At 42.5% G+C, this 12,602-nt stretch overlaps 1 protein-coding gene across 1 annotated transcript; it reads left to right on the top strand.

The window, feature by feature from the left end:
* The first annotated feature begins 2,469 nt into the window (after positions 1-2,469).
* Positions 2,470-9,266, top strand: PTMA (prothymosin alpha). The gene is made up of 5 exons (XM_053460805.1): positions 2,470-2,687; positions 6,142-6,216; positions 7,345-7,435; positions 7,890-7,963; positions 8,208-9,266. Exons 1-5 carry the CDS (start codon positions 2,643-2,645, stop codon positions 8,256-8,258), a joined length of 336 nt encoding a protein of 111 aa, XP_053316780.1. The 5' UTR covers positions 2,470-2,642; the 3' UTR covers positions 8,259-9,266.
* The last annotated feature ends 3,336 nt before the right edge of the window (positions 9,267-12,602 follow it).

Raw genomic sequence — 12,602 nt, 5'->3', positions numbered from 1 at the left:
ATCCCTGCGCTGTGTAAATCCTCACACACTGACCTAATACTTTCCAGCCAAGCATCTGACTCACAGTCTGGGATCCCAATCCTTAGCATTGGCTCCAGGTTTTCGCTTTAGCATACACTTGGCATGACATATGATAGACACAAAACCGAACGAATCACAAGCCGCAAAGCGTCAATTCTGTGTTCGTTCTTACTAATGATCCAATCATTGCAAACTAAGGCGTGTCTTCATTAAATAATAGCTATTCCACCAATTAATAAGCAGCTACTTGAGAATTCGTCATACTTTATGGTTGGTGCAGGAGCCATATTTTGTGTGGCAATAACGTCGTTACTTTTAGGCTGTATTCCTCGAAGTTCTGCTTGTCCCCGTGTTCATTTGACGGTTCCTCGCCAGTGAAATTGTCTTCATAACCGTATAGATGCCTCAGTTGGTTTTAATTCTACATTTAAGGGATAGTCACATTAATATATCGCGGAACGTGTGACCAAAGGTGATGAGGCGCCATATTTGTAGAGACGTGTAATATCCCTTCTGGAAGCGAGCCAAAAAACGTTATATTTCTACACCGGTTATTTATATGAAACAATTAATACTTAAATGCTATTCGTTCAACTGGTGTAACGCGTGCATTTGTGCTGAAAAAGGAAACTGCGTTATGACTTCTGCTTTTGTAGGGTTTACTTTATGCTCCGATGGGTGTCATTAAGGGCGGAGCGGATAATAGTTTAGGAATCGATGCAAAATATATGCAATTAACCTCCAAACCAGACCCTCAAACCTAGACGATTCTGGAGGGGCAGCTAAACATTATCAAAATGTTTTATCCTACGTTTATGGTGGGCTTTTCAGATGTTATCGTGGTTAACTCGCCGTATACCTTCAAGCAAAGACTGGTTTCCATTACATCGTGACGGTAATCACCCGCTAAAGGCAGCTCACCGATGCCTTATTGTTAACCTGTTCCCCTGTAGATTGAGAAAAATCATAAAGCCAAGATACTGCGAACAGATGCTGTCTAAATGTAAGCTTTTCACCATTTAGGAACCAGCTGCACATATACCCGTACAGATTTATCCTACGACTATTTCTGATTTACGGTGACCAATCAGATTCTGTGAATCTCTTTTTCGATCGTATCAGGATACCCAAACGGTAATTAAATAGTCACAGGTAAACCATTTAGAGCTGTCGATATAAAAATAAATAAAAAAGCAGGAGACTTGTGGTAAAACCTGGTATTGCATGATAAGCACCTAGGCTGCGGAAGGGCCGTGCTGCGGCGTGGTAGTGGTTAATGATGGGGCGGAGGGAGCGTTGAAATGGAAAATCCCCACGAATATTCGCCGCCTTTCGAAGGGTTAACCTGTCTTAGACGGGTTTCAGTCAGTCTTTCCTGGCCGCCTCAGCCTCCTATACCGTAGTCCGTGTTTATTTTGTAAGCACCGAGGAGCGCTGCCAGTCTGCGCAGGGCGTGCGGTGATTGGAGGATCTTGCCGCCTGGGGAGGGGTTTAGGGCAGATTTGGGGTATAGCCGCTACCAAACGCATTAGGGACATTAGGCGATTTTGAATAGTATTAATATTCAGACTGTCCCAAATAAGCATTAAAACCAATTTCCACGCCCATGCACGTCTTGGGTTGTTTGACATTACAAATCGATGAATGTTATTTTCCTTTAAATAATACCTTAAACGGTCTGCGGGATTTCACGGAAATATTACATTTCCCGGGATTTTGCGCCTGCTGGGCGGGCGCTACCATGGTGTTGTAGAGAGGGAGGGGGGTGAGATCCGCGATTCTCCGAGAGCGCGAAGAGCAAGAGGCGCGGATCAGTGGCTCCTTCATGCATTTAGTAGAACCTCCCACTCCCATAAATTAACGACCGTGTTGTTAATATTCAGGGTCCCGCACTGAACTTGAACGTTATAACCGCGGGTACATTGGATTATGAAAATGGAAACTAGTTGCCACCCGTCCCTTAATTCCTAACCTGTACGCATGTGCCGCACAAACTATTCGTTATAAAGATTGCTTTGCTATCTCCTTAGAGGGCATCTACATGCCCTGGGGGTATGTTTCACAATCCAAAGGGGGCAGTTCATTTTTCAGGCAGTTTTTTTTTTTTTTTATAAGTTTTGCACACGCTACCATCTCTCCTACCCCCTCCCTTCTGAGGAAGAGAGAGAGAAAAAAACAGCTCTGCTCATTTGCATTGGATTGCCAAACTAAGAGTTGCTAATGCAAAGTGTTGGCGCATGCGCAGTGGAAGATGTAAAGTGGCGCACAAGGCCAACTACGGTATTGCACCTTGGCGAGAGTAGAAAACAAGCCACCCTCCCCCATTGTTTAAGCGGTACCCAATCATAGTGCGGAGATTTCCCTCCCCCTCTTTACTAAGATTCTTAGCCAGTTAGATGGCGAGAAGTTGGCCGGTTGCTCCGCCCAATAATCTATATTAAAAGCACTGGCGCCGCGTGAGTCCTTCACTGGCAAGTCACTATCAAAAATAAAAAAGCCATCTTTGCATTGTTCCCGCACCAGCCTTTTCTTTCCCTTCTCCCTCCCAGGATTTACCTGTGCTTTTATATAATTTTTTTATTATATATATCTACATTAGATTATTTTTTACTCCATTAACCATGTCAGACACAGCAGTGGATGCCAGTGTGGAAAAGACCACAAAGGTAAGCGAGATATTGTGTTGCAAAAGGCAGCATCTTTGTGTCGGACGCCCGGCGGTGTCTGTCTCCTTTCGTGTTCTTGTTACATTGTGTAACTTCGAGCGAGGGAGCCTTTGCACCTGATGTTTATCTTAACGAGACTTCGCTACTCTTGATTCATTTCTCCTACTAGAGACTGAATGGGGATTGTTCTTTGATCAGCGGAACCCTTCCCGCACCTGAAGGCTCCTGGATGTTGCTGAAAGTTGATAATGAACACTGTTCCCGAATTCTTCCTCTTGGAATGGGGAACATTAAAAAATTCAGTAGTCAGCAAGCGTATCTGTTAATCATTACCGTGCTAGGTGTCCTGCTGATAAGATCACAGACACTGGGCTTTGCTATCGGCTTCTGTTTTTTTTTTAATTCTCTTTTCGTGGCTATGGATTTGCGCCGGTTTTCTGGCTGGTGCATTAATCCCATTTTTTTTTATGTAGAGTGGCTCTATCCGTTTTGCGTATATGTGCTCCATTTAGTTACACGACTCTCCAATTATAAAGTTTCGTGATCCCCCAATTCGGGGTGTGCTTAATGGCAGCTGTCTCGCTTTGCTTGGGGTGCCCACGCATGCCTGTGGGTGGAATGGGATCCCCCGCGTTGGAAGCTGGCTGTGATGGAGGGATGATCTGGTGATGCGGACACCCTTGGTACCTGATTGCCTCTGTATCCACGTTAGAGCTGTTACACTGTGTTTGCTTATTTCGGTAGGCGATTTATACTGGTGATCTAGATTCACCGGTAATCGTTACCTTTCTACGGTGGCCCCGTACTGTGCGCTCTCACCCCCCACGCCTTCCATACCTGGAGACTGGCATGAATAATAGGGTCAGATCATTTACCATCGATTTCTAGCTTTTACTTTGGACCAAGTCCTATTTCTCATGACTTGCTAGCTGGTGTCACGAACATACTCTTAAGGGTCAATCGCGGTATTAATCTGCTGCCCCCCTCCCCGTAAGAGATTTGAAGCGGAAAGATCAGTCCCACACAGCCAAGAGCGCTGCATCCTCTACATGGCATTAGTATCCGGCACTGTCTGCTTACACCTCTCCATCGTTTGCGCTGTAATAGACGAAGTCGAGCTATATCCCAATCCGTTGCTACTTTCGGATGAGGTTAGACCCGCCACCGGGAAGCTATCTGGCATGGGTGGCTTTTTTTACACCGTAATTACACCCAGTATCAGGAATGTGATCGGCCCTAACTACTTCCTCCATAAACGATTGTCCATAATACTAAGAAGATGCACGCGTTCGCCTCTATTGTCCAGTATACTGGCTGATTATTGTGATGCGAGTCTGACAGGCAGGCAGTACCCGTAACGCTACACTACAACCTATTCATCCCTGTTTGCCCTTTTGTTTCTATGCGATCGGTTGTCACCTTCTTGGTGTGACCCCGGAGCCGCCGGCCCGTCTGCCCTCGGTAGCACTAGGGTACTTAGTCGGCATTTAAGGACAGGACTCGGATCGATCGGAGGAATGTTTTAACACTTTCAGTGCGAGCGCTAGGTCAGTGGTGCTATGACAATGACCTGGGTCACGTACTAACCTGTGCTATACTTTACCCCAAAGGTTACTAATGATATTAACCTACAAATGGATCTCCCGTACTGTGACAACACTCACGCTTTGTAGATAAAGCGTCGGTGCATGTGCGGTCGGTTCTACGGAGACTATAGCGAAGCTATGAGGGGTTAAGCACACTTGTGTGTTGCGGGTGTGCATGCGCTACATGTGTAAATGTTGTGGGAAGATCGTGAATATGCCTCGAACAACCTAATCTGGTCACTGGCTTGACGTCTAAGGTTAGGCGTAGCGCCAAAGTCTCCCTCCCAGCAGTGGCTGCACGATGCAGCGCCGTTTCCCCCGGAGCAGGGTATCCACTGCTCTTAAACGTGAACATTTTGAGCGCGGAGAAGTCTGTCCCTGAGGGGTTATCGAGCCCCCAGTTGCGCGGCTGACATGAGTTATGACAGGGTGCTCTTCTACTTGTTTGTGCTGTGCAGTTCTCTACCACGTCCGCCGGCTGCAACCCCAGGGGAGAGTAGGGCTCTATAGGGAACTCGAGGCGGGGGGGACAGATGGTAACCGGATTAGGACTTTAAAGACAGAGCCTTTAATTAGGAGGTGGGGGAGGGTTAATTACTGATGGCACAACTGTACCTGTAAAAACTCGTCACCCCCCCCCCCATTGCTTTGGCTTTATATAGAAGCACTGAGCGGTGGAACGCGCGGTCTTGTTACAGCTAACCGTGAGCGCACTGATAACGAGGGCTCGCAGGAACCCTTCAGTTATCTTCCATTAGCAGCTGAGGGAGAAGGTGACGAGGGCTAATACAGCTGTTTAGTTATGGAGCTCTTCCCCTTGTTCTCGTATGAATGTCGCCACCCTCATCACACGAAACTCTGCGCGTCACTCGTAAAATAGCGCGCACTGGCCTGTGGGAGTTGTGGTCTCTCCGACCTCATTTCTCCGGGCGTGTCTGCTCGAGGGAAAGGGGAAGCATTGACTGCTTGCCATACAAATCCCGTGAGTCTTAGCGCTATATGAGGATTGGCAGGCCGAGAAGAGGTCCAATCTGTGGTTTACGATGATTTTGCAAGGAGATGGGAGGAGCTAATTGATGCGAACTGACCAATGAGAAAATAATACCAGTGGCGCCAGATTTAAAAGGCCATCTACAGCATGCGACATATAGTGAACCTAGTACCTACATCAAGCTGGGATCTATTAGCCAAAAGACTGTTCTGTTTTACCTGTTAGTAAGTGGATCATAACTACAGTTTGCGACTCTTATGTTTTGTGCTTTGATATAGAAGACAACTCTTACACGTCCAGCACAAAAATAGCTAGCTCTGTGTATTGTAGGTTTTGAGGCATTGTTTTGAGCCAAGATACAGCTGTATACATACATACACTTTTTATTTTGTTTACACTTTGACTACCAGAGCAAGATGCTAAAGGCACATGGAGGTTGCACACCAATGGTTATTGGTATAATTATTTTTGTAATGCTAGCATTGCCAATACATTTCTTCTTGCATAACATTTGAGGTTTAATGGTTCCTAAGATGTAGTGCCCCCTCACATAGCTAATGACTCTTACCTTTCACACACATAAATAAAACTGGCTGATCAGTCAATCTTTGTTCCAAGGCAAAAAAGAGAAACTCAGGTTAGATAGTCCTGTGTGGGCTTGTCCCATCAAACATATACTGTAATAATTTAATCAACTCAGTTAGTGGATTCCATTAGAACTTCATGCAACTTTGCCAACTTCACCAAACTTTACAAATGTATATAATGTTAATTCTAGAGTTTTTTATTTTTTTATTTATTTTTTTTTATTTATAATTGTGTGTGTGTTATATAATTTAGATTTTTGTCGCTAACCGGTTGCCTTATTCTTATACAGGATTTGAAAGCAAAAGAGAAAGAAGTTGTAGAAGAAACAGAGAATGGGAAGGACAAGCCAGCCAATGGAAATGCAGTAAGTAATGGAGGAAATTCATTTATCCAGAGCTTGACACATAGTTACATAGTTATATAGGCTGAAAAAAAGACATGCGCCCAAGTTCAGCCTTCCCTATATCTGTTAATTTGTTGCTGTTGATCCAAAAGAAGGCAAAAACACAACACAAACTTTTTCAAAAGCAAAGCCCTTTAATTCTCTTTATCTTTAGACTCCATTAATTGCTATCTGTGACGTATTACTACACACTAGTGGACAGTTATTTGTCATAATGAATAAGGTGTACATTTTTCCTCTTATAGAACCCGGTTTTAAAAACCTTCATGGATTTAAAAGCTTGTCTCAATTTGTACCATCTTTCAAGTGAGCCTTATTACTTGACACCAATCCTCCGAAACCAAAATCTATTGCATGCATTTTGTCCAAAATGGCTTGCAGCGACCTTAGGAAACTGACTTTTTTTTTTTAAATTCTTGGCTGCCCTTTAACACATAATTACTTGCTTTTGGTGTACATCAGTTACATATGTAGAGGGAGCAATCTTTTTACATAAAAAGCCCCTACTTTAATATGTGCAGTAGACTTTCTTACATGGTTTAGTGTGGATAATGAAGGATTTGGTGTAAAAGTCAAATCCACTTTAACTAAACTAAACATTCTACCTTTTTTTGTGGGACAAAAGCACTAAAAGACTAAAACTGCTGTTAAACGCTGCTTATGTATCCACTGCTGGGAATATAGCCACCTCTCCTTCATACAGGTTATAGTTGATTCCACCCTATGGAATTTCCCATTTACTCTAGTTACTGTCTCTTTAGTAGCAACTGATATGTTGGCAATAAACATCAGGAAATCAATGAGCATCTTCTACCAACTTACCACATGTCTTGGCTTTGGTAATGTAACAGTCTATTTTGAACAAATATATTAGTCAAAAAATAAGTCAATGATACATAAATATAGTTATGGGCCTATTTACTGTTATTTTTACTCCTAGGTAAACTTAATTAGGAATTATTTGCACAGGATTGTTTAATCATTAACTGCTTTCTTTGGAAACCTGATAAAATGCATCTCTGTATTCTTTGTAAATGAAGCAGAGGAGTCGATCATATCCTCAAACAAATCTTCCTGTTACTTTACCAGGAGAATGAGGAGAATGGAGAGCAAGAGGTAGACAATGAAGGAGATGAAGATGAAGAAGTTGATGAAGAAGATGAGGAGGATGATGTAGAAGGTGAGAATTTGACCTGGGTTTCTGTCAAATAGAGAAGATGTTTTAAAATGCATTTATGGCCTGTCGGCCTAGGAGATTAGTTAAGTGGACAGGTACAATAACAATAGTTCAAAACACCTTTAAAAGTTGCAAAAGTGTGCAAACTAGTTGGATTTACTGTACTTAAACTTTTACCGAAGTCTTCAAGAAGTTAATGGGGTTAGGTAACTGAACTGATAAAAAAATAAATAAAATAAAACTACTCCCTCAGCCTAGCTATCTATGTATTACGTTTGCTTCATGCCACCATATGCCATCGGTCATAAAAATGCAGCTACAGACTATAGCAAAGCAATCCAAGAATTATTTGCTGAACCACCTTTGAATGAGGTGTGTGTGTAAAACCTGGTACTTGCTCTGTACAAGAGCTCACTGAGAATACCTCGTGCAGTATTGATTCTTAACTTCTCTGCAGGAGATGATGATGAAGGTGATGACGATGATGAACAAGAAGGACCCACAGGCAAGAGAGTGGCAGAGGATGATGAGGTGGGTAATCAAAATGTAATATTGCAGTATTGCAAAATGTAATTTGTGTACATAACATTTGCTTTATTTCTGGACAGCCTTATCCAATAGTTGGCGTAACAATATAATTTGCCTGGGTTTTTAATATGGCAATAACCATGTTGAAATTTTTTTTGGCAAAACGTAAGGAGAGACTGGTGCTTGTTGTTAATGGTCGTGGTAGCTGTGTAGGATAGCTATTTAACTTTATCTCTGATTCTTACAGGATGATGACGATGTTGAAACAAAGAAGCAGAAAACAGATGAAGATGACTAGAGCAGGGTCTGACCCCCTGTCTCAAAGCAAATTCTATATATGACCTTTCCCCCACCGCCTCCCCATCACATTTAAAACGTGGTCACTAAAAGTGATGCGTCCGTCCCACCCCTTCATGCGGACTCCCATGGCTCCATTTTCCGTCCATACACAAGATTGCGTCTTAGACGTCAGGCGCTGTGACAATGGTGCATTTTTAATTTTTTAAATTTTTTTGACGCAGCACCTGGCCCACTCATCAGCCTAGAAGGTTTACTTTCTATTGGCAGTGTTGGTTGGAACCATTTGCTGTCTCTTCCACATTTAAGAAAAGCATAATATTAAGGGGTGAAATTCACAGAAAGGGGGATTTTATTTCCTTTCTCCCTAAATGGGAAACTAAGAAATGCCCTTGGAAAAGGGGATCCTATGTTTGTATTTTTTATTTACATTTTATATTTTTGTACATATTGGTATACAGCTGTCCTTATTTTGTTTTGGTTCTCTACTGGGATCTGGCTGACAGAGTGGGGCTTTTAAATTACTTCCCCCTCCCCCTTTTTGGTAATTTTTGCTCCTGTAGATTTCTGAAATAAAATGCATATTTTGTTTATGAAGTATGGGGGCGGTGGGTAGGGTTGGTGTCAGACAGGGCTGTTCTTTTCTCCAGGGGGAAACATGGAGAAACCTTTACAAAAAAAATTAAAATTGTTACAAAAAAACCTTAATAAATAAGACAAAGTCCCCAATATAAGAAAAATATTCTGATCATTCCAGTAACTTTTCCTTTTTGGTTTTTGAATTTTATTTTTGGTTGAGCATATTTTAGCTGTTCTTTAGATGGGTTGGATGAGACTAATGGCCAAAGAATTGTTTTTTTTTTGTTTTTTTTTTTGTTTTTTTTTGTCCTTGTCTTCTGAAGTTGCTGTTTATTTTCTTTTTTTTTTTTTTTTTGGCCGGGCTGGATGTGTGTGGCAGTATTGTCAATAAAACTGCAATTTTAATTTGCAGGCTTTCCTTTTGTTCTAACGGTCTTTGTTTCTTATTTCACAAAAGTAGGGAAATACACAATTTCAGATGCTATGTTACACCTTAGTTAACCGCTGTATGTATAAAAAAAAAAAATCAAAAATACTTGCTCTAAAATTTTGGGAGGCGTCATAAATAACTCCAGACTTACTTTATTTAGTTGTTGATACCTATTGTGTGAACTTAAGATCCCATTTGGCACATAGATGTTGTGATAATGCCTAAAATTGCTTTAGGTTACTGCTAAGCAAAATTAAAACCCACGGCACGTGCTCCTATCTGGTTTCACAGAAAATACAAGGCTCCCTCCAGGTGCAATTGTATCACCATATCTGTACCGATACACCGCAGGCTACAACCAAAGCAGATGTTCCTTTCAATGCCTCAACCTTTTTACAACTAGTCTATACCAATTCTAGAAAAAAAATATGACCATATAACAAGTATAGGTAATCCATTAATCCTGTGCTTTAGCTTTACAATATAATATGGTCTGATGTACTATAAAGCCTTCATTGAACCATTGCAGCAGCACCGTGACATGAATGTAGCTTCACTATGTACGGTTTTGTTGCTAAAGTGGCAAATCAACTTCCGTTAAGTACCCTAGTTAATGGCGACTGCCTATAGGACTGTACATATTCATTATTGTCACCATGGTTGTAAAGCAGGGTAAACTTGCAGAGGCTGCCTTTACTCGATACAGAGAAGAAAGGAAAACAAAAAGCAAAAAATAAAAGTTAAAGCAGCTTGGGCCTGCATTCTCTAACCTTGTCTAAGTGGACTGGCTGCATTGGAGTTAAAGTGGCTCATGCTCTTGTATGTGTTCCCTGCTTTTTTTTTTTGCCCTCCTCCTATTTACCCATACTAGTCTCTTTTCATGTTTCATAAAATGCATTATCTTTACCCCTTTGTTTCACATAGTACATATTTGCCATCCTGTCACACTTTTTCGCGGGGACAGGACAGGACACAATAATGGCTTAGACACTTAATAGATCCTCTGTGGTTTCAGAGGGTTACCGTAGGCAGCTTTTTTCATATTACCTCTCTTATTTAAGAATCCTTCTTCTAGACCTTTCCATATAAGATTCTTAGACACGTTTCCAGTGGTCACACTGCTACTCCCACATTTATTTATTTTTTAAACGAAGGGCTTGGCTTTGGAATTGACACACTGGACAATTCAACTATCAAGAGTCATTTTTTCTAAGCACTATATGAACTTGGCAATAAGCTTGATAGTTAAGTTCTAAACTTTCCCAATACACAGTTACCCATGCATTTAACAGTAGGATGCCATAATTATGAACCATTTATAGAGAATGGTCCAAAAAAAAGAATATCCAGTAAGCGGCAGTTGTGTGGATGAAAATGCCTTGTTGAGGATGGAGGAGAATGGGCAGACTGGCTCATCAAAATTGGACAATGGATGACTGGAAGAATGTTGCCTGGTCTGATGATTCTTGGTTCCAGCTGCGACATTCAGATGGCAGCGTCAGACTTTGGCGTAAACAACATGAAAGCATGGATCCATCCTGCCTTGTATGAACGGTTCAGGCTACTGGTGGTGGTGGAATAGTGTGGGAGGCATTTTCTTTGGCACACTTTGGGCCCCTTAGTACCAATTGAGCATCATTTAAAGGTGACAGCCTACCTGAGTATTGTTGGTGACCATGTCTATCCCTTTATGACCATAGTGTATGCATCTTCAGATGGCTACTTCCAGCAGGATAATGGCACGAAGCTCACATAATTTCCAAATGGTTTCTTGAATATGCTAATGAGTTTACTGTACTCCACAGTCACCAGATCTCAATCCAATAGAGTACCTTTGGGATGTGGTGGAACGGGAGATTCACATCATGGATGTGCAGCCGACAAATCTGCAGCAACTGCATGATGCCATCATGTCCATATGGACCAAAATCTCTGAGGAATGTTTCCAGCACCTTGTAGAAAGTATGCCACGAAGAATGAAGGCAATTCTGAAGGCAAAATGGGGGCCAACCCGGTACTAGCAAGCTGTACCTCATAAAGTGGCAAGTGAGTGTATATACAGTATCTCTGTGTCATGTGACTCATTAGTGTTACAAGGTTTCAGGTGTGAATGGGGAGCAGGTGTGTTAAATTTGGTGTTATCGCTCTCACACTCTCTCATACTGGTCCGTGGAAGGTCAACATGGCACCTCATGGCAAAGAACTCTTTGATGATCTGAAAAAAAGAATTGTTGCTCTACATAAAGATGGCCTAGGCCAGGATAGGCAATCTTCGGCTCTCCTGCTGTTGTGGACTACATCTCCCATAATGCTCTTACAGTCATAATGCTGGCAAAGCATCAAGGGAACTGTAGTTCACAACATCTGGAGACCCGTAGATTGCCTACCCCTGGCCTAGGCTGTAAGAAGATTGCCAAGACCCTGAAACTGAGCTGCAGCATGGTGGGCAAGACCATACAGCAGTTTCACAGGACAGGTTAGACTCAGAAGAGGCTTCGCCATGGTCGACCAAAGAAGTTGAGTGCACATGCTCAGCGTCATATCCAGATGTTGTCTTTGGGAAATAGACGTATCAGTGTTGCGAGCATTGCTTCAGAGGATAAAGGGGTGAGGGGTAAGCCTGTCAGTGCTCAGACCATACGCCGCACATTGCATCAAAACAGTTTGCTGAAGACAAGCAGACTAAGGACATGGATTACTGGAACCATGTCCTGTGGTCCGATGACCAAGACTGGGCAGCAGGGCAGTATTCCAACATGATAATGACTCTAAACATACCTCCAAAAGAAGCTGAGGGTAAAGGTGATGGAGTGACCAAGTATGTCTCCAGACCTAAACCTTATTGAGCATCTGTGGGGCATCCTCAAACATAAGGTGGGGGAGTGCGAGGTCTCTAAAATTTGCCAGCTCCGTAATGTCGTCATGGAGGAGTGGAAGAGGATTCCAGCAGGGCCGGACTGGGAATGAAAAGCAGCCCTGGAAACATTTGGAGACCAGCTCCATATAGTTTATCTCGCGGTCGAGCTCTTATACCCACACGCACCCCTTATACATACCCAAGTCACACTATTTGCCATACAAATAACTATAAAACGTTCTTTTTATCACATTATTTGCATTTAAAATGCCAGAAAGCAAAAGTGTTAAAAGGCCCAATTTCCCAACCTGCCCCCCCGTTATGTACATCTGCCCCCAGGCTTGCCACTCTTCCCCCAGAAATGCCTTATACCCCCCTATATGCCACTCTGCCTCCCTGATATGCCTTATACCCTTCTATATGCCACTTTGCCCCATGATATGCCTTATACCCCTATATGCCACTCTGCCTCCAGAAAT

Source organism: Spea bombifrons, chromosome 3 (genome assembly GCF_027358695.1).
Source record: "Spea bombifrons isolate aSpeBom1 chromosome 3, aSpeBom1.2.pri, whole genome shotgun sequence".
Classification (NCBI taxonomy): domain Eukaryota; kingdom Metazoa; phylum Chordata; class Amphibia; order Anura; family Pelobatidae; genus Spea; species Spea bombifrons.
Note: the sequence above shows the minus strand (reverse complement) of the source record. Positions and strands in the feature narration are given on the sequence as shown.

Bases quoted from the DNA above. Each gene is read 5' to 3' on its own strand.
- PTMA (XM_053460805.1), top strand. From the start codon at position 2,643: ATGTCAGACACAGCAGTGGATGCCAGTGTGGAAAAGACCACAAAG. The intron at 6,217-7,344 runs GTAAGTAATGGA...TTACTTTACCAG, and splicing joins AGCCAGCCAATGGAAATGCA to GAGAATGAGGAGAATGGAGA. The intron at 7,436-7,889 runs GTGAGAATTTGA...ACTTCTCTGCAG, and splicing joins TGAGGAGGATGATGTAGAAG to GAGATGATGATGAAGGTGAT.